The 27,243-nt window shown below is 44.0% G+C and overlaps 1 protein-coding gene across 4 annotated transcripts in view; it reads left to right on the top strand.

Moving 5' to 3' along the window:
• The first annotated feature begins 2,715 nt into the window (after positions 1–2,715).
• The window catches only part of ADAR (adenosine deaminase, RNA-specific), a 47,202-nt gene continuing 22,674 nt past the window's right edge, over positions 2,716–27,243 (top strand). The window contains exon 1 of one of the 4 annotated variants that reach the window (XM_012733351.1): positions 2,716–2,772. Coding sequence is in view for 3 of the 4 variants with exons in the window: in XM_012733348.1 (XP_012588802.1) it covers positions 22,661–22,675 (15 nt within the window). In the remaining variant the exon portion in view is untranslated. Of the gene's footprint in view, positions 2,773–22,556; positions 22,676–27,243 lie in introns of those variants that run through there. The other 3 variants (XM_012733348.1, XM_004693770.2, XM_012733349.1) reach the window with 3 other exon arrangements.

The following is a 27,243-nucleotide window of genomic DNA, read 5'->3' as shown; positions in this document are numbered from 1 at the left end:
ATGTCAATTCTCTCCAAATTGACCTATACATTCAATGCAACAACAATTAAAGTACCAACAGGATGTGTGTGTACCTGTGTGCGTATGTATGTGCCCACAATTTGAGAAGCTTGTTCTAAATATGTATAGAAAAAGAAGAACTAAAAAGAACCAACACAGAAGATGAAGAAGATAAATAAGGAAGATTTACCCTGCTAAATAACCAAGGTTTTTTATAGTTATGGGACTTAAATAATGTGGTGCCAAGACACAAATTATACAGTGGAACAGAATTGACTGCTTAGATATAGACCCAAACATAAATGGAATGCTGATATATTGATAAGACCAAGTTAGCATGAAAGGTGGGCTTGGAAAGGTGGGGCTTGCCAACAAGGCTTCAGGGGAGGGAGGAGGTGGGGAAGTCATTTGTTTGCAAGAAGTAAAATTGGAGCCTTACCTCACATTCTAAACACAACCAAATTCCAGAGAGAATAAGGATTTAAATTTCAGAAACAAAATATTTTCAGAAGAGCACATTAAAATATATCAGGGTTGAAAAATAGGATGTTTACAAATTCAAAGTTAGAAGCCTTTATCTACGAAAATGGAAAGTGAAAAGGCAAGCCCCAACAAAAGAAGAAATTTGCAATGTTTATAACTGACAAAAGCTTAGTGTTCAGAGTAAATAATTTGACCAACAATTTGCTTTAGAAATGGGCAAAAGAAACAAACTATTACAAAAATGAGCCAAGCATGGCCTCTATAATTGTCCCTTAGTTGGTTATTTCTTCACATCAAGCTAGAACCTACAAGCTCAAAAGCCTGCCAGCACCAAACTCATTTTTTACACACCCAGTTGTTTTAAACATAACTCACATAGCAGATTTTTAGCCATTCAGAGGTGCATGAATGCTTTGCATACTTCATGAAACTTGAACAAATCCCTGCCGATTGTAGATAAGACAGACCCTATCTTCATAAAGATCCCAAGTAATCTTTCTGACCCAGACACTTCCAACTGGACTACTGAACATTATCCGACCTCGAGAGCCCGCTCCTCTGGGAATTTCTTGCCCTTCTTTCCTTCGGGATGCTCCCTTTTCCTCCTCCTTCCCTCACCCTCAGTCTCTGGATTGGATAGTCCCCAAGGAACTTCCGCTGGACACAAACCTGTCACAGCAGGGCCAAATAAAGCTTGTCTGTACTACCGCCATCTCGTGGTCATATCTTATTCCTTGATCTACCTTGAAATCCTTCAAACCCTCTTTACAGAAAAAGGAACTACAGATGACCAATAAATACATAGATGCTTAACCTCAAGGATATGCCAATAAGGCCAAGAGAGAGACACCATTTAACTCCCATTTCATTGGCAAAAAATCAAGAAGTCTGAAGTGTTAAGAGAAGATGTGGCTGCTGGTAGGAATGAAAAATGGTATAGCCACTTTATTTTATATATATATATGTATATATATATATATGTTTATGTTTACATATTTTTGTGCATTTTTCCATCTCATTTGCAATCCCCTTGGGTTTCCCATCACCAAATCAACCATGTGCCATCACCATAGGGTATAACTAACCACTTTAAATAAAGATTTGGCACTATCATATAAATTTGAACGCTGATATATGTAGGACCCATCAATTCCCCTGGAAGGTAAATGTAACCAAAAGAATCTATAAACACAGACAACAGAATATATGCTTGCAATGGCACTGTTGGAAATTGGGAGGGAGGGTTTAGAGAAGGTGGGGTTTTAATAGCAAAAATGTTCAGCATCTAAGAATGGATAAATTTTGGTACACTCGTGTAGTGGTGTACAGGAATGAAATGCAACTTCACTCAACTGGAAGGATGAATTTTAGCCATGATCTGAATGTGCCCACCCCCACCCAAATTCATAGTAGAAATCCTAATGGGAAATGTGAGGGTATTTAGGAAGTGTGGTCTTTGGGAGGTGCTTAATCTGCCCACCCCAGTCTCTAAACCTGTGAGAAATAAGTTTCTAATGTTTGTGAATTTTATTAAAGTAGCCTGCATGGACTAAGGCACTTAGGAGCAGGTTTGTGAAAATAAAAGTCCAAAACACTAGAAGAAAGCTTGAAAATACAATAAACTAATAAAAAATATACTGCTTGATAATGAATACAATGTGACAAGTTAGAGCACTATAAAAACTGTGCAAACACATCAGGGCGGAAGTTACTTTTGAGGGGGAGGCAGAGGTAGAGGATGCTAACCACTGCAGATGGAAGTTATTGGGATATTGGGTTGGGATAGTGAGTTCAAAGGGCTTTTCATTGTATCATTTTTTTTAAAAATGCAATTTAAAAGGCCACCCAAGGGCTTCTCTGACTTGGGTGCATTAACTAATCTTGTGTACGTGGGTCCATCTTTTTTTTTTTTAAAGATGGTACCTGCATACCATCTCAGGCCTACCAAGCCAGTGTGGTCCTTTGCTTAGGTCATGAGCCTGCAGCATCCCAAACTCAAGCACCTACTGCACTCGGCGCCCACAACCACGCTGTTAATAGATCAGTAAGAACCCTAAAAAGACACAGTAACAAAAACCTAGCTTAACTGAGACGCAAACAAAAGAAGGAGGAATCACGTGGTGTTCCCTCCCACGCGCGGCGCGCCAATGATGTCACCAATCCGCGACTGGCCACTGATTCCAGACTGAAGGTAGAGAGGGCTACGTGGTGGGGGAGGGCGGGGGGAGGGTCCTGGCGGCTGTGGCAACCTCTGGTGTCTGGCTGAGTATCCGAGAATTAGCAGGCTGGGTAAGACGTCTTTTCCCTCTCCGCCATCACCTGCTGGGGCAGGAACGCCCGTGCTCGCGCCGCATGTCGGGTCTCCCGTGCTGATGGAAGGGGTATCGCGGGGGCGCCCGGGTGGGCTCTGAGGGTGACCGCAGGGCGGGGGACAAGGGGGACGAATGCGGGTGCCCGGAGACAGCGGCTGGGCTCCGCATCCTTCTGGGGAGGCGACGCCGGAGGCCCGGTGCCTGTTTGCGTGTGCTTGTGCTTGTGTGCATGTATGTGTGTGTGTTTGCGCGCCCGTGACTGCGCGGGTGTGGGCGGCACTGGCTGCGCACGGATGCTCTGGCGCTCGTGCCTGCTGGAGCCGAACAGCTGGGTACCAGAGGCCCTTGTTCCCTCTAGCTAACTCCGTCGCCTGGGAGAATGACTGGAGAGCTAGGCGCCTGGGGCTGGCCCTGGGCGCGCCTTTTTGCGTCTTATCGCCCTAGCTGCAGAGGCCAGCGCCTCTTCCCAGGAATCCAGTCGGTCGTCCTTGGTGTGCCTTACTGGGGGGAAGCGTAGGCGTCGGCAGTGGAGAGCCCACTGCGGGGTCACGAATGCCTCGCTCAGCCTCGGTCTGGCTCTGGTGCAGGAGGCCTAGTTGCGTCACCGCCCCTTGCTTCATCTGCTTGTCTTGATTCTTGGGCCCCATTTAGCTGGTAAGCCTGCCTCTAGTGTTCGGTGTTGATGCCAGAGTTTGGGAAACTTGTCTTTCAAAAAGGGATACCTGTCATTGGATTTTACATGCAGTGTGGGGGAGTCCCAGCATGCGGTTAACTGAGGGAGCAATGTGAGCTGCGAAGGGAGGAGGCTTGCACAGAGGCCTACCCAGTGGCTGTGCTGAGAGAGGCCAGACTGGTGTTAGAACAAGTCATTGGGAGTGCCAAATTGCCCAGCAGATGTGAGTGATGATGCCCACATCTGTCTTGACTAAGAAGCCTCTTTCCCATCCTTTCAAAGATCCTGAAACCTCTTTTTCATTATTTTGGTATTTAACAGTTGAGTGCTTGCAGTTAAGGAAGGTAGGGAAATGGAGTGGAAAGGGCCTAAGAACTTTGCTTCAAGCCTGCCTTTTACCAACTGTGTGACATTGAACGAGTTATTTAACTTCTCTACTCCTACTTGGTCTTATCTGCAAAATGAGTATAATTATATATACCTTGCAGGGTTGTTGTCAGAATTTCAAGTGTATGGCTATTAGTAAGGTTCCAGCATCAACACTTGAACTTGCCCATTGCTGATGGTTTCTCATTGATATAGTTGCTTGAGTATTGCTTGAGTAGCAGGGGGAGCTTTTTGCCATGTTGGATATTTGTTGTTTTGCTAAATATGATAAAGCATACTTGGGAGGTGGGGAGGGATCTCAAAATTCATAAACTCTATTATAGACCTCATAAAATTTTAAAATAGGAAAGAGGTAAGGTCTCCCTTTATTAATTATAACTTCTCTTTGTTGAACACTTCCTGTATTAAACACCATACCAAGCACTTCACATTCACTAACTTTTTTAATCCCTCCAGCAACCCAGTATAATAATAGTGTCCCCATTTTACAGATGCATAGGTGAGGCTTGTCCAGGGTACTGACTTGGTAATTCGGAAGATGAAAGCTGAATATAAGAACAGCATCTCAGTTTTTCTAGGGACAAGTTATCTTTTATTTCACATTTTACCCACTTGTCCAGATAATGAGTCAAGATTTGGCTTTTTCACCCAGAGCAAAAGGAAAGGCTATGGGCACACGGTGTTGGGATTATGTGCACACAGGCAGTATTTGGTAAGTGACTATAGAAACAAGAAAAGGTCTTGAGGTATGTTATTTCTGCCAGAAGACCCATTGCTCAATACCTAAAAATTGCCTTAACTCTAGCTGTTTATACTATAATAAAGTGTAATACGAGCGTCCTTCCTGCTCATGGATTTAAAGATTTGAAGCTATGTTTCAGACTACAATTGGCATTATTATCTGTGACCAACCGATTAGAGTTTTCAAATATGTGAATAACAGGATCAGAGCTTTTGGGCTTCTGTTGTGATCTCTTGAGATACAGTAGTTTGTTTTGCTATAATATGTGTGAGACTTGGATCATAATGGGTCACAGCTGCTTGACTTGAGTTTTCTGGAGAACATTGGCTGATCGATGTCAGGAATAGAGTTCCACATATTAAATGTGCCTCAGAATTAAATATTTGGGGAAGATCTATGACTGATGTTCATTAATGTGGGAATGATGAAAGGGGTTTAAACAGATAATATTGTTTTTGATCAGCTATTCTGTATTGGTTCTCTGTTGGAAATACTTAAAACCATTTGACAAACAACCACTGTTTATATGTTGCTATCTATACCTATAAGCTGTTTAGTGCCTTATTAAGAGCTCACACAACTTATATAATCCATCCATATAGACTGCAGCTTGCAGATTCCCTCAGTTGCTCCACCCAAGAATCTTTTATTTCTGCTACCTCCTAAAGGTAGCCTTGAAGCTACCTTTTACTGAAGCTACCTTGAAGCTATTTTACCACCTTTATCAAACCTAATGGAAGAGACTTTCTGACATCTGTCCTCTCTTTCCCTTGAAGACCATCTTCACTGTACACGCAGTGAAGCTTTCTCCCGCCCCTCAAAAAGAGTGAGTACTTGTCTAGTTGAAAATAAAAGAAATCCAATATAAAATAATTTAAGCAAAAAGGGTCCCCCCACATTTGATCACTAACTGGTAGTTCAGTGACGCGTTTCCGGCATGACTGGATCATGAGGCTGTAATGATGTAACTCTGTGGGCCCTGTCTTTCTCTGCTTCTTTCTGTTTATTTTTCTACACATAGTAAAAAAAAAAGATGACTAGCCTCAAGCCTACCTCTCTTCTGGACTTGTAAACTAACCACTATGGAGAAGGAGCTAGGGATACTGTGATGGGAAAGGTCAATAGGATGAAGGCATTGTCTGCACTTCTGTAAGTATATGGAAAATGGGAAGGTACTGGGCAGGTAAGAACAACAGGTGATTACTGCAGCACGTGTGTAGGCACGCGACACGCACTTACAGGTGTCCTTGTATTCTACCACTTTGAGGCCCTTTCAGAGGCTTCCAGCTGGAATGAATCCACCTAGTTTTGTCTGTCCACAGCATGTGGTTAACCTGTTGCGGCACAGACCATGTGCTCTCTCCCTCTATTGCCTTGCATCTGCTCTTGGATCAGCTATTCTGTGTTGGTTCTGCTTCCCCACTTCTTCATTTGGCTAACTTCCTGCTAGACTCAGGTCATGCTTCTACTTCCCGTAGACTTCCTGGTGTGTGTTTTTCCCCCCCTTTAATGTGCATAGCTTTATTTTATCTTATTTTATTTTTCTTTATTGAAGTCACCTTGGCTTACCACAACTGTATATGATTTTGGGGGAATAGGTTTATACATCTTAACTTGTAAGTTCCCACACCGCCCCCAACATCAGTCATCAGCAGGCATTGGTCCTTTCCCCTCTTGTTCCCACCTCTGTTTCCCTCCCCCTCTAGTTACCTAGTCTCAATTCTGCAGTCATGTTTGTAGGATTTGTTTTGATTTAGTTTTATCAGTTCCTTTTTTTTCTTTATGTTACAAATGATGAGTGAAACCATCCAGTATTTTATCTTTCTCCCTCTATTTTATTTCACTTAGCACAGTCCCCCTAGTTTTATTCACACTGTCACAAATGGCAAGATTTCATTCATAACGGAGGGAGTATCCCATTGTGTATACACACCACATCTTAATCCACTGCTCTTGTCATTGGGCACTTAGGTTGTTTGCATAAGTTGGCTATTGTAAATATTACTGCAGTGAACATAGGAGTACCTGTTCAAATCAGTGATTTTGTGTTCCTGTAGACAGCTAAGAGTGGATTGCTGCACCAAATGATAGATCTATTTTTAATACATTGAGGCAAAAAACTGTCCTTAATCCCCATTAATGAGTTAGGTCCCCCTTTTCTCTGCTCCTATCGACACCAGAATACATCCCTGTTGTGGATATGAGTTCTGTTTGATAATTGCCTGTTTACTGGTCAGTTATATACTATAGTATGTAGACTGAGAGTCCTTGAGGACAAAGGACTCTTTGCCCTATGTTCCTTACCTTCTACTCTAGCTGGAATTATTTTTCCTTGTAGCCCCTTCTCTCTGTTGCCTGCTTTTCACCAGGACATTAACTTCATGGAAATGAGGGAGCGAAACAGTGTTTTGTTGACTGTTGTATCTTTAGGGTCTAGTGCTGGCACTTTATGTGCTTACTAAATATTTATTAAACGAATGAATAAAAATCTGACCACAGGAAGAAAATGCTGTGTCGTGTTGATAAGGGAGCCAACATGCATAGTAGTTACAGTTCCCACTGTAAATGCCCGTAAACTCCTGTAGTGGGGTCCATCCCGGAGAAGCAGAACCTCTCTGCCATGTGCATCTGAACCTGAAGAAGCCAAGGGTCAGCCCCCAGGGAGAAGCCACCTGGAAGTTCCACCCCTTAAGCTGTTTCACTCCCCTCAAGCCTTTCTGAACTATGATAGATTATCTGCTAAGGCTTTCCCCCATAGTTTGAGTGCTTTTCCGTAGAATACTTAATAAAACATTTATTTACTTGTGCACTTAGAACATGCCAGGCACTGTTCTAAGCCCTTAATAAATAACAACTTATTCTTTAACTCGAGTTTTAGGATTAAGGGTTATGAACTTTTAAAAATTTTTTCCCTTTTAAAATACTAAAGCCCTTAAGAAAGGCTAAAAAAGAAACACCTCAATTAAAAAAGTATAAAAGAAGTGAGGCCCCACCCTCTAGCTCCTCTCAGCCTCCAAAGCTAGAATGCTATAATAACTTGGTATAACCTCCTGGCCTTTTCTTATTTTTTACCACCATACCTTATCATCATGATTGGTTTTCACCTAAATGCAATAATGTCCTAAATGCCCCACCTGCGCCTTGCCTTTTCTGTATCTGACTTCAAGGTGCTTCTGCTGCATTTGTCACTGCTCCCCAGGGCAAAGCTGCCAAAGGAATGGGGATCTTTGCAGAGCTGGATGGGGGACGGACAGCCAGAGCCCATTTGGTTTGGCTTTGGGCAACGCTGTTCACATGTTGAGCTCCAGAACTTTCACAGAAAGGGTCCAACCCCCACCTGAAGGCCCCCACCCAGCTCCTCCATCCTCTGGCCCTCCTTGTGCCTCAACGTCAGGAACCCTATCCTTGTTATACCCACCCTCACACGCCCCACTTTTGTTGCCTATTTGAACACACAAAAAAGGAAGTCTCAAACAAATAAGAGGCTCGAAATGAGAGGGCTGTCGTTCAGCCTACACGGACCGCAGACACTGAGGCCACCCCAGCCGCCGCTCTGCCCTCTTACCGTGCCTGGCCCTGACTGGCCTCCTGAAGACTGAACGCAGCAGGCACTGTAGCACCCGGCCCGCCGCCTTGCCCCACCCTCACGAGCACTGGATGTTTTAATGAGAAGGGAAATCTTCACTAAGTGAAAAATGGTGCCTCATTTTAATTGGCGTGTTTTGTAACCACTAAGTCTGAATTCTCTTTGCATAGATCTTTTTAACCATTTTTATTTCCATTTTTAAAATTTCTAATACTTTGTCTACTTATTTATTAAAAGTTACTTCAATAAATTATATAAATTTTCTTTCAGAGGCTGAATATGTTGTAAGAAATCAACCAAAAACCTGCTGTGAATATTTTTCCGATATTTTTTTGCCATCTAATTCTGCCTTTATCAGTATAAACATCTAGAACCAATTTTTCATTCTTCTGTAGTAAAGTCTTGACCTTTTTTATTTCTTCCTTTGCTTGTAAGCTTAAAAATGTTTTTTCCTTTCTGTATTCTAGCTTTTTACTGAGGTAATGTTAAGTATCATTTCAGGTTTTAACAAGATATTTAATGAAAATATTGTGTAATGTTTTAAATAAAATGAGTTTAAATTAGTCCATTTTGTTATAAAGATGCTTACATTTATTTATACTTACATCTTATATTTTTCTTTTTTAAAATCTGTTAGGATATCCGACCTTGCTCCACAAAACTGAGATCCAGGTTTGTGTATAATTTTCATGTTTTTAGCATAATGTGACCAACCGTTGATCTGGTTTGCGGAGTGTTCTCACTTCACTAACAGCTTCTCAGTGTGCAGCCAAGGTGATGGATTTAGCCTCTTCCAGTTCCTTTATTCCAGTTTCTCTAAGACTTTTTTAATTAAAATGTAATTATATACAATAAACAGTACCATTCAATGAATTTTTGCAAATATACTTTCCCATTTAATCTCCATCCAAATCAAGAAAATAAAACATTTTCATCACCTTAGAAAGTTCCCTCAGGCCCCTTTCTAGTCACTGCTGTCCCCTAGTGCCAACATGTTCTGATGTTACCACAGATTAGCTCTGCGCAGCCTCACACTGCACATAGATGGACTTACGCAGCTCTCGAGGGTGGCCTGTTTAGGAGGGCTACCATGTTGGTTGGTCACTCATCAGTTGATGGATGTTGCAGTCTGGAACTCGAAAGAATGAAGCTTTGTGAATATTCTTTTTCTTTTTTTATTGTGGTAAAAATCACATAACATGAAACCATTTTAACCTTTTTTAAGTGTACATTTCTGTAGTGTTATATATATTCAGGTTGTGAAGTAGACCTCTGGAACTTTTTCATCTTACAGATCTGAAACTCTGTACCCATTCAGTAACTCTCCCTTTCTCTCCTCTCTCTCTCTTATCCTTGGATAAGTCTTTGTGGTCATTTCTTGTTAATTCTTTTTCATTCAACTACCAAAGTCTGTAGTTGCTGGACCTTAGAGTAGTTACATGTTTAAGTTTAGTTTGGGGAACCTGCTGTTTTCCCAAAGGGTTATATCCCTTTACATTCCCATCACCGGAATGTGAGTATTCTTACTGCTGCAGATCCTCACCATCATTAGAATGTGTGTGTGTGTGTGTGTGTGTATGTGTGTGTTTTCCCCTAGAAGTTCTCATGGCTATGAAATGGAATCTTATTGTTTATCATGTCACATTTACGTGGCTGTTTTCAGTATGAGACTGGGAGCTGTTTAAGGACAAGACTCATTCACTATATCACTGCATTTTTATTCTTGATTTTTTTTTCCTATTTCGGGGTGATAGATGTGTAATTATCAGAAAAAAAGATTTCAGAATTGTAGAAAACTGTTACAACGAATAAAGTAGTTGGCAACTCAACCTCTTGGACACCATCACTAGTGTTTTGGTGCCTTTGCTGTATGGGCTGGACACAGGTGGGTCAGTTCCAGGTTTGGTTGATTTAACATCTCAGCAAGTGCTAATCTCCATTCTGCTATCCTCAGAGTGTCATTAAAACAAGCAACCTTCTCACAGAAAGCCTATGACAGACTTCTTTTTGTTTTTGTTTTTTGCCCAGATTTTTATCTCTGATTAGAGAGGTCCAATCTCTGAATGTGTTAATCAGCATCCTTCCCCCGGGTCTGGGGAGGGAGCCTGGCCTTCTGAGAAGAAAGTGAACAGAATAAGGCCACTGCGAGCCAGGCCAAGTCCTAGAGTATGGCCATGCTGCCTGCCACTTAGGCATGTTTTTCAAGGCAGCAGTTGTTCTCTATCTACAATTTTCTGTTCTTATTATCTAGTATGAGCCAAACACCTTAGATGGCATTAACTCTTTGTAAATATAATGTGTATGTGACTTACAACTATACCAAACTCTATCTGACCTTGTATACAATCTTGGAGATGAAGATTGTTTTCAATTTGTTAATATTACAAGCAACGCTATAGCAAACGTAAATTTCCATACTAGATTTTAAGTTCTCTTCCTTCAGGTAGATTATTATTATTTTTATTGCATTTACTAAAAATTATTATGTGGTGATAGGACACATTAATTATAATGCTGATTATTAACTGAGTTTATGGCCATACTTAAGAGTTGAATACATATTGTCTAATTGGTTTGTAAGAAAATTGAATCCATCAGTTCAGATCTGGCACCAGTTAGTAAATTACTTGCTTCTCTGCATTTTTTCTTTTTCTCCCCTCTCTTTCTTTCCTCAGTCATTATTATTATGTATTGTTTAACAGACTGACCTTCTATACCAAAGGCACTGTGATGGGTCATGGGGGTACAGGGGTTGTGCTGCTTCTGACACACCTCATGATTAGTGCAATGATCATGCCAATGTGGGTAGTAAGGATTATGGTGAGAACTTCCGGGTTATGGTACTAGAAATTTTATATGCCCTCTACCTCTGGCATAGGGATAGGTGTAAAGCAAAAAAAAAAAGTGTGACTTGGCTTTCTAAATGCTGCAAGAATGCTCTGTGGATATTGGCAAATAGGATGGAAGGTGCCTTTTGAGAGGTCTGTCAGGGTAGGCTTGGGGTGGGCCTTTATCCTAAGAGCACTGGGTAGCTGCTTACAGGTGTAAAGGAAGATGGCAGCAGTGACTGTGATCATATTTGAGAACATTTTGGAGGGGACCAAAGTGGATTCCTAGAGTCCAAGATGAGTTGTTTTTTAACTGCTATTTCAATGAATGAAAACATAAATCATGTCTTTAATTATTAATGTGATTGACTATTTTCCAGATGTTTGTACTTCCTCTCTGTATTTTCATCGACTGTAGCTCTAGGGAGGGCAGCAAGAGCACCATCTCTTGAGTCAAAATGCCTGGGTCTGAATCCTGGTACGGCAGTTTCTGGCTGTGTTGTCTTCAGCAGCCTGGAAGACTTAGGTCTGCCTCAGTTTCCTCTTCTGCGACTTGGGAAATACTGTACTTTCCTCAAAATTAGGTTGTGAGGTGGGCAAGGCTGACTGCTGGCTGATGTGAGCACTGCAAAGGCGTGTGCTACTCCTAGGGCTTTCTGCACACACACGTGTTAACTTTCTTGCATATGTGTTGTGACTGTGATTCCCTGTCTATTTTCATCTTTTTTAGTAACATTTATTTTTTTTCCTGGGAACATTTTCAAATGTTATGTTGCCTTTTTTGAAACACAGAAATTTATCTGCAGTGAACAGATGTTCTCCTTTTGTGATGTCTTCCATTGTAGTCCAACAGAACAAGTTATACATACTGACTTAGTTTTTTAGTGTTTTTTAAATATTTTAGAAATAATCCTTTAATCCATTTGTGATTTATTTTAGTTTATTAACGTACAGCAACATTCTAAGTTATTTCCTCTGAAAGGCAGTTGGCTCAGCTTCATCGATCCACTAGCCCTTATCCTCACTGCTGCTTTTGGCTGCCTCCAGTGCAATGGATTTGTATACACACTAGGTTCTGTTTGGGAAAATGTGATTTAATTTGATTAGTGTAGCTATCTTTTAAAATAAATATTTTGGACATTCTTAGGCTTGAAATTTAGATTAATCATTTTATCAGATATATCTGCTCCCCACTGCCTCCTAACTACATTAGAATTTGCAGTAAATTGTTATTGAATTTGGCACTGGTTGGCATTCATAAACTATTCAGCCACCTCTTTTGGGGCTGGTGTATCCTCTACTTAAGACATACATTCCTTAGGAGAGCTCTGTACATTTTCACATTTAGGCTCTTCACGTTTCTTCAGATTATCCCTAGAGGGTTCTCTTTTAAAAAAAAAATTACTTGCTCTTATGGAGATAGTGTTTTTCTGCTACATGTAAGGAAGTTATTGTATTTAGTATATTATCTTATATCCAGCAATGTTCCTTAACTAATATTGATTCTAAGAGATTTTCCATTTTCTTAGACCAACTAAGGTTATGATATTACCATTTTTAAATAATCTGTTTTTCTTTTAAATAGGTTATTCCATGCAGTGTCTCTGTTTGCTAGATGGGACACTCCCTGAGTCATGAATCTCTGGTTCTTACCATCCACCAAGATAAAAGTTTCCTACAACTGCAGTAACAAGTTGCCACAAATTTAGTGGTGTTGAACAACAGAAATCTATTCTTTCGCCATTCTGGAGACCAACATTTCTGAAATCAGTGTCACTGGAGCAAAATTGGGTTACTATAGGGCAGTGCCTCCCCCCACCCAAGGCCATAAGAGAATGGGTTCGTGCTTCTTCCAGCTTCTGGCTCTGCTTGATATGTTACAACAGTATTTAAACTAGCGCCAACAAGGGAATCAAATCACTGTCTGTGGGTTCTTACCCATGTGCTGCGGTATGAGCTTTTGAGTCCTCAAGGGCCGCTGTCTCTCCTCGGAGTGTGCGCAGTGTCTAGTAGTCCCAAACAAAGGCCACTCATGCAAGATGGCCCTGTCCCTTAGACAAGGATCTAGAGCTGCTGGCACACCATAAGGGCTGGGTCAAGGTCCAACTCCTAGTGGTACCTAGAGGTGCTCACCAGCGTGGCTGCTGAGTTGATGTCATAGCAGCCTGCAGCGACGGTCTGGCCTTCAGACTGGATAGCACCAGCCCACTGGGCCAGATAGCAGTGGACTCGACGGCCTCCCAGTGCTGGACAATCAAATGATGGACAGCTCTCAAAGGTGGCTGGAACACTTTGCTAGCTACCAGTCAGCAGTGCTGGTCTGCATTGGCTACCAGGAGGTGGTGTTGGAGACACCAGTGTTACTACTCTTTGTAAGCTGCTGACATTAAGTCAGTAGCCAACAGCTTATGAGCAAGATCAGGCTGACAGAGCTCTTTTTCAGGTGGTGTCAGAGGTGGGTACAGCAGCTGGGTCTCTGAGTTGTCCAACTGCCACAACCGTCTGGTCACTGCTTCTTTGGAGACTGACTGCCATGTTCTCTCTCCAGAGGCCATCTGCTGAATCCTTTCTCAGAGCCTATTTGCTGAATGAGTGCAATTTGACTGCATGCTCTGCTTATATCCTCTTCAGAGTCCCCACCCTACAAGCTTGGCTGAACCATTGTTTTCAGTCCTGTTAGGTACTTTTTTTTTTTTAAGATTTATTTATTCATTCATACAGAACTGGGGTACAGGCCAGAGATGGGATGGGTGAGCGGATTCACCAGAGACAGAGCGGGGAGCAGAACAGACAGACAAATGAAGTACACTGCTGAGGGGAGCAGTGGGCGGGTCAGGAGAGGTCTGCCACGCCATGTGGATCTCCTCTAGGATCTCCTCCGGGGCAGGCGGGAATCGAACTCATGCAGAAGTGGCTAAAGCTTCTTAGTGCTGTGCTTTAACCTGCTGCGCCACCAGGGAGGGCCCCTGTTAGGTACTTTTAAGCTCCAATCAGTTTGCTCCCATTTTCCAGTTTGCATAATGAGCTCAAGGTTTAAATGACAGCTTGCCCCAGATTGGTTTTGTTTGTTTGTTTGGTTGGTTGGTTTTTGTTTTTTGCAGTTTGAAATGACAGAGGTGCTTGCATAGTCACGGCGGGCAGCAGAGCAGCTCTTGGCACCACATTTAAGAAGGATAAGCTCAGTCCCTTCCTAGACCCAGCATGCACTGAGATCAGGAGGGCTGTGGCCAGAGCAGGCCTCAAGGAAGCCAGAGTCACACTATACTCAGCTGTCCTCAGTGGAGCTGGGTTTAACAATTCAGGGGGCGCTGCAGCAGTATTGATACATGTGTTCCAGCAAGAGCAGGGCATGGTGCTGCTAGGAGCTCACCATATTGGTCTGGCACTCTCTGGGCCTCTCTACTTGAGCTCTAGGGAACCATAGTAACAGAGCTGCCCCATGGGGTCCAAGGCTCCTCCCCATGGCCCTGACCAGGAGCCAAGGGGCTTAGGGTGGCCTCCCCTGCTGAAGCCCCAGAGCTGCTCTGCTCTGGGCAGGGTGACCTTGCTGCTACAGCCCTACTAGGCAGGGCTGTTGGGTGGGAAAACCACTGCCACTCTTCACTGCCTCTGCAGGCTGCTTTGAAGCAGCCTGAGAGTGCCTGCAGGCAGTGCATCCTGGGGCCTGCTGCCCCACTCAGGGCAACAGGGTGGGGAAATGCCTGTTGCTGGTGCTAGCCAGCAGCTGCATGCACAGGGCCAGGGGCCTGTTGTCTGCAGGCAGGACAGAGGCCAAAAAAAAAAAGCCAGCATACCCTGTGGCCCCCAGGACACTGAGAATCCAGTTGCAGTGTGGCTGCGCCTCGCCAGTTGTCAGGGCCAGTGTCTTCAAAACTTCCTCTGCCCATCTTCACTCGGCCTTCTCCTTCTTATGTTATAAATGGAAATGTTTGTGAACTTTTCAGTGCTGAAGTAAAAACATTTAAAGATGCATTAGGAACCTTATTACCTTTAGAATTAGGAGGCTGAAAAGAAGACATCTGGAAGTGACTAAAACCATTTCCAGAGAATCCATGCACCGAGAGAGTCAGTTCTACAAAACTTCATCTCAGTCACTTGTGCTTTTTCCCAGTCCTCTTCCCAGTCTCCAGCACCACCTAAGCAGGGAGAGAGAGTATTTTCTCTAATACTATTACAAAGACAGAATAAAATCTCATCAGTTAAGACTAGAAAGCTTAAACAAAGAAGAAGTCAGCATATTGGTTATTTAGGGAATTGGCCATTTAGCAAATTGACTTACTGCAAATTGGCTTTTGGTGAGACTGGCCTGCTTCCTAGGAAACACTGCAGGTCTGAGGGGCAGAGGCTACCATCAAGCCTGCCTTGGACAGAACTGTACATGTCTCCTCTGCTTCCTACACTCTCTAAAGATGGAGATGGTGCCCTCGCAGGAAGGTGAATATGAATCCATCCACTCACAGGCTGGGTCCTAGCTAAGACATGGAAGGGAAGGGGAGAGAAAATGAGAACCCTCTCTCCTCCAGCTTTGGACCCTGATTAAGCAAAACCCAAATGTAAGCCAATAGCTGCACCTCTGCTAGCTAGAGCTGAACTAGAAGTCAGTCAGGTACTAAAGCCAGACCAGTCTAACAAAGTAGAGGCAGTTTAAAGAAACCAGGGCTTAACGCATAAAACTGAAACAGGGCTCTCAGGGTGTTACCATCACCCAAGGACGGCGTCCAACAGAGGACAGGTTATTGTGTGTGCTTGCACACAAAATTGCAAGGCCCCCCAGGGGCCAATAATGGGGCTTAACAAATGGGGGGGAGCAAAGCTACTAGTCCCACAGAGGCGGGCGCTCTCTCCCTAGTGTCCACAATGTTCAGAAGTCCCAAACAAAAGGCCCTCACCCAAGATGGCACCGTCTGGCAACCGAAGACCTGCTGTGCATGGCAGGGGGCATGTGGTGGGTCAAGATGCAGTTCATGGTGGCTGAGATGACGCCGCAGCAGCCCGCAGCAACAGTCTGAAGGTTGGGACAAACGGACAAAATAGCAGTGGAGGCAGCAGCACCCAGGAGATGCGGGACCAGCAGATAAACAGCTCTTCGAGGACACCAGGTCAGGGCCTTCAGGGCTCTTTCCAGGTGGTGGCAGCCACAGGACTGGAGGCAAGTTCAGCCTGCTGGCTGCTGCCAAGACTTTTCTGCTGCTCTTTTCGGAGGTTGGCTGCTGGGAACCTTTCTGAGACAGACAAGGCTTCGGGAGTCAGGGATTTAGGGGCATGTGGGGAGTAGTGTGGTGGCAGGACCCCAGGCTGGCTACTTACTGCCTTATATTCGCTATTAAGCCACCTTACTTGATGCCTCCTGATTGGACTATTTAACCCTGACACCTGAGGGAGGGATTGCCCACAGGCAGCAACTTTTGGTGTGGGTGGGTAAACCCACCATGTTTTAGTAACAGTTCCTGCTGCTTACACAGCAGTGGAAAAACCCAGTCTTGCCTGCATTCCGCACTGCAGGGCCCCAGTTACAAAATCAGTTCTATAGTATCGTCATGTGAGATTTTAAACAGCTATGTCTTATATGAGGCATTATTACTGATAGTACATATTTAATATGATAATAGCGACCATCACACTATTGGACACCTATCAATAATGGACAAGATAGTGCTTTTCTTCCATTTGAATAACTTGATTGGGCACACAGCCACTTTTGGAGACATCTATTTCTTCTGGAGGAACCTGAGATATCCCTTGCTTTCCTATAACTTCACAGACCAGTCTAATCAATAACATCAAGTCTGTATGTTACTGTAAATACAGCTGTAGACCACAGCTTAGCCAGTCGGGCTTGCTAGTCTGTTTACAGAAAGCATTACAGGTTAGCAAAGCAAGTTTAGGTTATTTTGGGAAGGCCCTGACAATTTTGAAAATGATATCGATGTGGCAGTAGCTATTTCAGCAGAATGAAAAAAGTCAATGATAAAGAACTGAAGAGAAACAAGATCCAAAAAAGGAGAGCAATTAATTTGTGTTAGCAACTCTATTAATTGTTTATTTTGTTATTATTCTGCCTATGCTATTCTAAAATAATGCCCTAATGCTAACAATAACTCAGTAGTGTATTACATTTTTGTCAGATGTTGCAAGTTGAGTAGCATGAGTTCACAGGCAGTGCATTTCTGTTGCACTTTTGTCTGAGCAAATATTGAAAGGGTTTGCAGACATTTTCTTTATGGTAGGTAGATAGATGATCCAATGTAGTGTAGCCCATATGTACAGTAAAATCTGGAAGTCTGTATCTCTGCATGTAGTAAGGTTAAGCAGAAGATCCACAACAAGGCAAGTCATTATAAAACCAGTCTGACAGTTTGGTTTTATAAAATCAAGCTGACAATTACTTTAGTTTAAAAAAAACAAACAAGAATAGCAGGCATGGGAAACTAAAGCCAGCTCAGTAACCCAAATGATAAGCATCCTAGAGAAACCTGGGCCCTGGACCACAGAGGGAGCTGGAACTTGCCGCTGTGTAGAAGCCAGGCTCCCCGAATACTGAAGGAGGGTTTATATATATATATGTATGTATATACACATTCCTAATTTTAGATCGTAACTCTTAATCATTTAGTTAGATGGTTGTTAGTAAGTAGCTCCAGGTGGTATGGACAAGGGAGATATGCACTTGGGGCTACTTCACAGCTGGGCAGTAGACTTGGCTTGGGGCTACTTCACAGCTGGGCAGTAGACTTGGGGGTGGGCACTCTGAGGCTGGGAAGAATGCCCGTGGATTTCTGGTGATTTTTGTAGAGGGAAACTCCTAAGTCACAGTAGAAGATCAGGGGTAATTTTGACTGTATTTTCTGCAACCAACTTGTTACTTTTGGTTATAGATCTTTCTCCAACTCTCCAAGTCCCTGCAATAGACCTGCAGAAAGATTTATGTCATCACCTCACAACTCTGGGAGCCAAAACAATTACTCAGAAGATATAAGTTTTTTAATAAGACCGTCAGCTGTTACTTGAGGTGCAAAGATTAAATATCAAGAGCAGTTGTTGTCCTTGCAAGGAATAACTGACCCTGTGTTTAGGAAACAAATTTCTCCTTGCTTCACTACCAGCTCCTATGCTAGATGGAGGCCATAGCAGTACAGCCTTCCCTGCAAGGTAGTTGTGATCAAGGCTTTTCTGGGCCACTTTTTTTTTTTTAAGATTTTATTTATTTATGCATACAACAACTGGGGTACAGGTCAGAGGTGTGGGGTTGGGGTGAGAGGAGTCACTAGAGACGGAGCGGAGAGCTGAACAGGCAGTGACTGAAACACACTGCTGAGGGGAGCAGCAGGTGAAACAGGAGAGGTCTGCTGCGCCATGTGGGTCAGGTCCCTAGGTTGAACTGTTGCAGGAGTGGCTGGGGATAGCTTCACATTGCTGTGCTTTACCCCCTTGCACCACCAGGGAGGCACCTCCTATGCACCATTCTTAATGAGCATTCAAGGCAATTACTCTTTAGCTAGAGGCAAGAAAACAGAGGTAAGATAGTACATTTTACTTAAATGGAATGTAGCATGTTGGAGGATAGATTAGAATTAATGCAAAAGGGTTCTTGTTTTTAATCATTAAAATTATGGAATATAGAAGCGTAAGTGTATAACTTAATAAATTAGTAAAGCAAACATATAATCACCCTCCAAATCAAGAACTAAAGCATCACCATCTCTCAAGATATTCCTCCCCAATCAGCTCCCCTCCTCTTCCCTTAAGAAGTTGCCCTGGCCCTCCCTGGTGGCGCAGCGGGTTAAAGCACAGAACTGAGAAGCTAAAGCCGCTTTCGCATGAGTTCGATTCCCGCCTGCCCCGGAAGTGACCACATGGCGTGGCAGACCTCTCCTGACCCGCCTGCTGCTCCCCTCAGCAGTGTACTTCGTCGATCTGCCTGTTCTGTTCCCCACTCTGTCTCTGGTGAAGCCTCTCGCCTGTACCCCAGTTCTGTATGCACAAATAAATAAATAATTCTTACTGTAATCCTTAACTATAATTTTGCTGGGTTTGGGGCTTTTTGTAAGTAGAGATACACCTTGTTTATATGGCTTCTTGCACTCAATACCATGTTAAATAACTACCCACCTGTTTATGCGGTTATGGTTCTTTCACTGTTGCTGAGTAATACTCCGACAGAGACATACACACCGTTCATTTCTACTTAGTAGAGGTCATGGACAAGAATCAGGTGTAGGCAGGAATGAAGGAATTCACTGGAGATTGAGTGGAGAACAGAATAGGCAGATTTATTAAGTGAGGGCCCCGAGGCTGTCCTTATACTCCAGGCATCATTGACTGTGGAGTGACTAGATTGGGGTGTGTCCCGACTGATGATCTGAATTAACATAAAGGATCATCAGCTTAATTTCCAGCTTCCCAGGGCAGTCCCACCTACTCCCTTTATCCTGTTGGGCAAGGAATGGAAGCTTGGGTTTATAAATTTAGCAATGATACCACTACAGTAGGTATTTGGGTTGTTTCCACTTTTGAAACTTAAGAATAATATCCAGGTTTGAGCATGGAGTTGCTGAACTGTCACTGTATATTCATGCCTTTCCTAGATAAGGAGAAACTGGTTTTCTTTGATGACTGGGAGCTGCTCTATGCTTGTTCCTACCTGGTTTGATCTCTTTGGTGAATGGACAGTAACTCACTGTCCCAGATGAGTTTGAGCACTATTTTATATGTTTACTGATATATTTTTTAATGATTTATTTATTTATGCATAAAGAACTAGGGTACCTCAGTTCTGTGTGGGAGTGAGAGGCACACAGAACTGGGGACCATAACAGACTGGGGACCATAACAGGCAGATCGACGAAGTACATTGCTGAGGGGAGCAGCAGAAGAGACAGGAGAGGTCTGCGGTGCCATGTGGGTCAGCTGGTGTTTTAGTGGCTGCGGATAGCTTCATAGTGCTGCGCTTTAACCTGTTGCACCATCAGGGAGAGCCTCTCAACTGATATGTTAAAATTTCCTCTTGGGAAGTTCCATGCTCTGTTTTGCCCACTTTTTTTCTACTAAATGGTTTATTTTCAGTAAACTAACCAACTCTCTGAAGGTCATTCTGTAGGGTCACTATGTTTCCTGTGCTGAGGAACTTTTACTTTACAGCTTTTTTTTTTTTTTTTTAAATCTATTGTAGGTATGTAGATCTGGATTCTGGACCATCAGTTTTTTTTTTTTTTTAAAGATTTATTTATTTGTGCATACAGAATTGGGATACAGGCCAGAGGCTCGGGGGCGGCGAGAGGCTTCACCAGAGACAGAGCGGGGAGCAGAACAGGCAGATCGACGAAGTACACTGCTGAGGGGAGCAGCGGGCGGGTCAGGAGAGGTCTGCCACGCCATGTGGTCACCTCCGGGGCAGGCGGGAATCGAACTCATGCGGAAGAGGCTTTTGATTTTCAGTGCTGTGCTTTAACCCGCTGCGCCACCAGGGAGGGCCACTTTACAGCTTTTAAGGCGTGTGTGTGTGTGTGTGGATATGTATATATGTGTGGATATATATGTGTGTATATGTTAATATATATAGATATATAAATATATCTATATATATAAAACATTGTGATGATTGAAGCGCATACTGCCTCCCGGGGCTGTTATTCGTGGCATGTGTAGCACCTAGTAGGTGCTTAGTAAAGTTCTGTGAAATAACTGAATGAGGCATTTTTCAGAATATGGTGAAAGTGTTCTAGTAGTGAGGAAGTGTTGAGTAACAGAGAAGCACAAAATAAGGAAGCAAACATTGCATTCATACCCCAACCCAGGGTAGGACAAAGTTTCTCCTAAGAGGTAAAATTTGAAACAAATCTTGAAAGACTATTTACTAGAAGCAGTGGAGGAAGTGCTGTGTAGGCCACAGAATAGATTGTGCAAAGGCACTGAGGGAGAAAGAGTACAATCTACACTAGAGACACGAAAGTTGGGGTGACTGTGTGAATAGAATGAGAGGGCAATGAAGAAGGAAAGAGGCGTCTGTTGGAGATAATGCTGTAGTGTGAAGCTTATAAGCAGTGGAAATACAAACAGGTTAAACGGGAAATTATTTCTCACTAGTAAGGCATAAAGGGAGCTGTTGAGCACTGAAACTGGTCTGTAGAATCTTTTCCTAGAGAGCCTAAACAAAATGGAACAAAAACATATGTTTGTCAGGGAACTTTTTTTTCTCTCTAGACAACAGAATTTATTTTGGAAAGCAGTGTTGTAACCTACGCAAGTGCAGAGTGGTAGAGAGTGAGCTTTTCACTTACCAGCCCTGGAATTTAGCAGCAGTGTGACGCTGGACCAGCCTCCGTTTCCACATCTGTAACTTGGAAGTAACACTGGTCTGGATTAAGGACATAAAATTGGCACTTCAAGGGGTTAAAGGGACTAAATCCCTGCTCAGATGGATGAGTGGTAGGTGACCTTGGGATGTATTATGATGTAAAATCTAAATTTGCTTACTTGCTCTTACATTATCTTGCTCCTTTTTTACTGTTATCCCCTCCCTAGAATACTCTAGGAATATGAATCAATAACCCACCACCTGGGGCGAAGGGGGGGCCATTTAAAGGTGTGCTCTCTCCAGGTCCTCCCTGCTGGTGCAGAGGCTCAAGTGCAGCACTATGAAGCAAACCACAGCCACTGCAACAGGTGTTCCACCGGGCCAGGGGGGTGACTCACAGGGTCATAGGGTGTGGCAGACCTCTCCTGGAGCCTGCTGCCCCCACTTTGTTTCTAGTGAATCCTCTCACCCCCCCCAACCCTCCGCATCTGGGCCTGTACCCATAATTTTTTATGCATAATTTTTTTATTATATTAGTTTATTTTTACATGTTTTTGTGCATTTTTCCGTCTCAGTTGCAATCCCCTCGGGTTTCCCATCACATGCATAAATTCTTTTAAAGTCTGCTCTTCCCTCCTCACCCCCTCCCACTTCTAAGACTCTTGGTCAGGTTATTGTGGCCCTAGGAGAGGAGGACAAGCTAGTGCCCTCCAGCTCTTCTTCCAGTGCTAGGCTTCTAGAGTGTTTTTGTTTTCTTTAATGAAATGTTACAGATTTACCACTCGTTTGCAAATGTAATAAGTGCTGGAGTACAGCTTCACTCGGGCTTCCCTTCCCACTACCAAATCCCAGTGCCTTTCTCCACCACAGGGGCCTTTGAAGTCTCCCTTCCCTCCCTCTCTACCTCCTTATTTTTGACAGCCCAAGATTGCTCTTTGTTTTCCTTTTTGCTTTATTCTGTGTGTCCTGGAGAGGGCCATGTGAGGAAAAGTCTTACAGCTCTTCTCCTAAAGAAAGTATCTAGCCCAGTTCCCTCCCAAGGCGAGGATCAGATTTGTGATCCGCGCGAACCCCGGGCAGCTGGGGCTGGTTTGCACAAACCCCACCTCTCGGCCTAACGTTCAGAACGGGAAGTGTTTCTGAGGAAACGAAAGTGAAATTGAGCTGGAGCCATTTCTACGGCGCGGCTCGCCCTGCTGACGGTAGCTTTTCCAGTCCGGTCTCCAGAGGCGCCCCCAGCGCGGGGAGGCAGCCGCAGAGCGGTCCGGGAGGAGCCCACCCACGAAGGGCACCCCTCCCCGCAGCGGGTGGAGGGTCGCGCGTCCGCGGGCGGGAGGACATGAGTAGGCAGCGCCATGGACCCGAGGCAGGTAAGTGGGCTGGGGTCCCAGCGCCGCAGCGACCCACCACTTGCTCACTTGGGATTCACTTTATGGCTCACTTGTGGCGTGTGTCCCTGAAATGCGCGGGGTGGAGTGGGGTGTGTGTGTTTACCAAGCACAAGGGCTATGCTCCGGACTCTCATGCTGATTAGCTGCTGTGTTTGAGCACAGGGTTAAAGAAGGCTTTTCGGGGGAAATGCCCTGCTCTGAGAAGCGAGACTTGAGCCCGAATGAGGACGACTCCTCCCTCTCCGCTGGGACCCGGTTGCTGTCGCTCGCTTTTCCCCTTTCACCCCACTTGCACCGCATGCGTTAGCGTCTTGTTAGGAGCCGTCCTTCCCTTGTCTGAAAGCCTGGACGTGAAAGAGGCCGTCTTAACCGTTATGAGAAAGTTCACAACCTCCAGCAGAAACTTGAATCTTTATTGATAAAAAATGTCCTTAAACAGGCGATAGGGTAAACAAAGAGGGGTACGTCCGAATAATGGAATACTTCTTTAAAAAAAAAAAAGCTGCTAATCCAACAGCTAGACCCAAAAGATCACTCCAGAAAAATAAATACTAGATGGACAGAAAACAGACTGGTGATTACCAGGAGTGCTAGGTGTGGGGAAGGAGCTGACTGCAAAGTCTGAATAAATTTGGAGGGAATGAAATGTTCTGTCTCTGTTGTGGTGATAGTTTTAAGACTATGTATGCCCTGGCTCTAGCTAAAACTCATAGAATTATACACTGGGAGGGTAAATTTTACTGCTTGTAAATTACACAACAGTTTGAAAAATATACACATGTGTATATAAATATGTGTATATAGTCTACAATTTTGTATATTTAATTCATACATACAAATATATATTTAAATATCTACATATACACTTTATAAGGGTTGTATATGTGTGTGTACATACCTCCCTTGAAAGGATCAGAGGCACCTAACTTGAAGGAAAGGCTTACTTCACTCTTACTTATTACCCTGAGGACCCCTTGTGGGAAAGAGGGAGGCTCATCTCTTGGTCCAAATATATGATACTAGCTGAAAGTGAACTTTCCCCAGGCCCTGAAGGTGGAATGAGGGTTGAAAGGCCTGTTACATAGCTTGCATAGTAAATAGACGCATAGGTGAAAACCCCACAATCAGGCAACTGATTTCTTACTGAGGTTGCCCTGTAACAAAGCCATGAACAAGGTTCCTAAAGTCCTCAACTTGCCCAGGGCCTATTTACTATACAAACTATGTAACAGGGCTTTCAACCTTCAGGGTCTGGAGAAAGTTCACTTTCATCTAGTCTCATACATTTGGACCAAGAGATGAGCTTCCCTCTTTCCCACACGGGGTCCACAGAGTAGTAAATAAGAGTGAAATAAGCCTTTCCTTCAGTCAAGGTGCCCCTGATCCTTTCCAGGAAGGTAGGGAATATCAGAAACACAGACCTGTGGGTAAAGATACAGACTGGGCCCTCCCTTGTGGCGCAGCGGGTTAAAGCACAGCACTAAGAGGCTGAGGCCACTTCAGCATGAGTTCGATCCCCCGCCTGCCCCAGAGGTGATCCACATGGCGTGGCAGACCTCTCCTGGCCTGCCTGCAATGTACTTTGTCAATCTGCCTGTTCTGCTCCTCACTCTGACTCTGGTGAAGCCTCTCACCGCCCCTGCACCTTTGGCTTGTACCCCAGTTCTGTATGCACAAATGAATAAATTAAAAAAAAAAAAAGATACATAGACTGGGCCCATTGTGAGATTCCATCCAGTTATCCAAAATCAGCAGCAAACAGGCCAGTCCACCTCCACCAAGGGGTGAGTCCCCTCCCCAAGAGAAAAGGACTAAATCAGGGCAGTCTCTGCACTGACTCAGGGCAGCGGTCCTCTGCTCACCTGTGCCTATGCAGGTGCTTCTTTCCACCCGCTCTCTCCCTCCGCAGGGCAATAGCCTCCTTGCTGCCGGTGACCTGTACCTGCGGGACTTCTCTGCACTGACCTCCCTCTGCGGAGGCCGCTCTCCTGAGGCGCCTGCCTGCGACCATGCAGGCCTCTCTCAGCAAACCTGTCCCTTTCCGGCAGCTTTTCCTGCCTGCTTGTGCCTATGCAAATACCCTTTACGCCTCTGTCTTTTTCCCTTACAAACCTGCTCTTTAAATATAACTGAGTCTCTGTCTTTTGGAGAAACTTGCTTGGGAACTTGCCACAGGCTGCTGACAGGGGAGATCTGGTGAAACATTTCCCAGAGTGAACCTGAACTTCAAAACATGACATCAGCACCAGTTCTGCTGAACAGGAATCCCAATAGCCCACTAAAAGTCTTCGAAAAGCCAAGAACCGCCCCCCCTTCCAAGGCCCACAGGTCTGGTTATATACCACATGTCTGGTAATATACCAAGCCCGGCTGCTTAACTCCATCCTCAGATGCCAGCAATCCTCCCTTGAGTGATGATGACATTATGGGATTAGTAGTTCTTGGTGTCTTGGATCTTTTTGGTCTGGAGTGGGGATGGAGTCCATAAAATCTGTTTCTGGAATTCGTTCAGGGCATCTTTTTCTCCCAACAGGTTGGTGTCCCATGCTCACCCCCATTCAGTGGCTCTCAGAGTACTGTTCTCAAGTGGCTGTTTGGTTTGACTTGGCTGTTAGGGGCTTGAAGGGGGTGTGAAGAAAATAATTTCCATTTGATCTTGCCCTAAAATAAGTATTATTAACAAATTCATGCATCTATTCTTCTTTGTGTGTTCTTGCATGTACATGTTTGTGGCATTTCTTCTTTTGTTTCTAAAAGTTATAGTGTATGTGTTACTCTGCAAGTTGTGTTTTGTGTGTTTAACTTATCATGTGTAAATTTTTTTCCAGATGAATATAAATAGAACCTAACACTTTTTTAAAAATATGAATACTGTTCCATAACATCAATATGTCATAATTTATTCGCCTTTTCTTCTGTAGACTGATACTGAAATATCTTGCAGATTTTAGATTTCGGTCAAGGGTGGCAGTTTAAGTCTAGAAAGTATTTAGTTAGGAACTGGCTTCAGCTGCTTTGAAACAAAAGTATTGTATCCACATGCTTGAAGAGCTCATGAGAAATCCTCCTAATTCAGGTCTGTGAGCCAGGCACTTACTCCCTTGTGCACAGCTCAGCCCCCAGCAGCATATTGGGGATGGGGCTGTGTGCAGCAAGAGAGAGAGGAGTGTGAGTGTGGGGTTATCTTGTTCCTGTAAGCATATCTTCAACAAATGCTGGTTCAGGCTCATCTGCATACCAGGTGTTGTTTTAGGTGCTGGGAATGCAAAGATAACTAAAGCATTATCCTTGCCCTCCAATAGTACACCCTTGAGTTGATTGTGACCCTCTTTCCCCATCCATACTATATAGGGGGTATTAGGAGTAAAGAGTTGAGTATAATTTCTAGAGTGCCTCGTATTGTGAATAATCTTTCAGATACACTACCATCTATGTATTCCATTAAAAAAAAAATCAGTGGCAGTGATAAAAGGTCAAGAAAGTGGTGTAACAGGTGCCGTGCTGAGTGGGGGACTTCAAGGAGAGGAAAACCCTGTGGGATGGGAGGAGAGTCAGAAGTGTCCCAAAGAAGGTGACAGCTAAGGAGTTCTGTGAGGAAAGGTCAGCACTGAGCAGGAGCGGGAGAAGCAGCCCTGTGCAATTGAGACTGAAAGAGTGATGGAAAGATTAAAGGCTCTTATAGCCCAGGGCAGAAGTCATGAGGGGCTGGACTGGGAAAAGGCACAGTTAAGAGGCAAGACAGGTGATAAACAGGATAGGCCTTGGCCGCTAAGAGAGTGGGAGGCAGGAAAGGAAGGAAGGCTGTGAGCATGACTCAGGTGTCTATCCTTAATAACTGAGAGGAAGAACGGCGATGTTAATAAGCACGGCAGGAGAAGGTTGCTCTAAGGGGTAAGATTAATTTAGTTTGCAGTATGTGGTGTGTGAAGTAATGACAGATATCTGGAAAGACAGGTCAGGTATTTGGATATTAAGTTTTGAGCTTTAGCTCCGAGTGTTGGCTAGAGATAAAATTTGAATGTTGTTTCTTAAGAGGCAAGTTCAGGTTGGTTGGGGAGTGATTGAAATCAACTTGGGAAGGAAGAAGTGGCCCATAGATAGAACCTTAGGGGCCAAGGGTGGAAGCAGAGACAGAAGGAAAAAGAGAGTTGAGTGGCGACCTCTGGTGCTGTGTCACCAAACCCTGAGTGGAGAATTTCTAAAGAGAGTGTTGGCACAGCAGGCCTCTCTTGTCCTGCCCGCTGCTCCCCTCAGCAGTAGATTTCAGTAGATCCACTGGCTTTACTCCCCACTTTGTCTCTGGTGAATCCTCTTAGTCCCCACACCCTGGCAGGCATCCCAGTTCTTCTGTGCAAAAATAATAAATCTTTTTTAAAAATAGAGCACAATCCACAGTGAGCAAGTGTTTGTTTAACTGCACTGGCCACATACACTTGTGAAAATGCACCTGAACTTGAAGGGTGGAGATTTATGTGTCCTCCGAGCAGGAGTCAGTGTCCTTTTCTGACCCCTTTAGAGGTTTTGGAAAAGATAAGAGGGGACAGTGG

This window comes from Condylura cristata, unplaced genomic scaffold (genome assembly GCF_000260355.1).
Source record: "Condylura cristata isolate star-nosed mole 26May11 unplaced genomic scaffold, ConCri1.0 scaffold00040, whole genome shotgun sequence".
NCBI classification, from domain to species: domain Eukaryota; kingdom Metazoa; phylum Chordata; class Mammalia; order Eulipotyphla; family Talpidae; genus Condylura; species Condylura cristata.
Note: the sequence above shows the minus strand (reverse complement) of the source record. Positions and strands in the feature narration are given on the sequence as shown.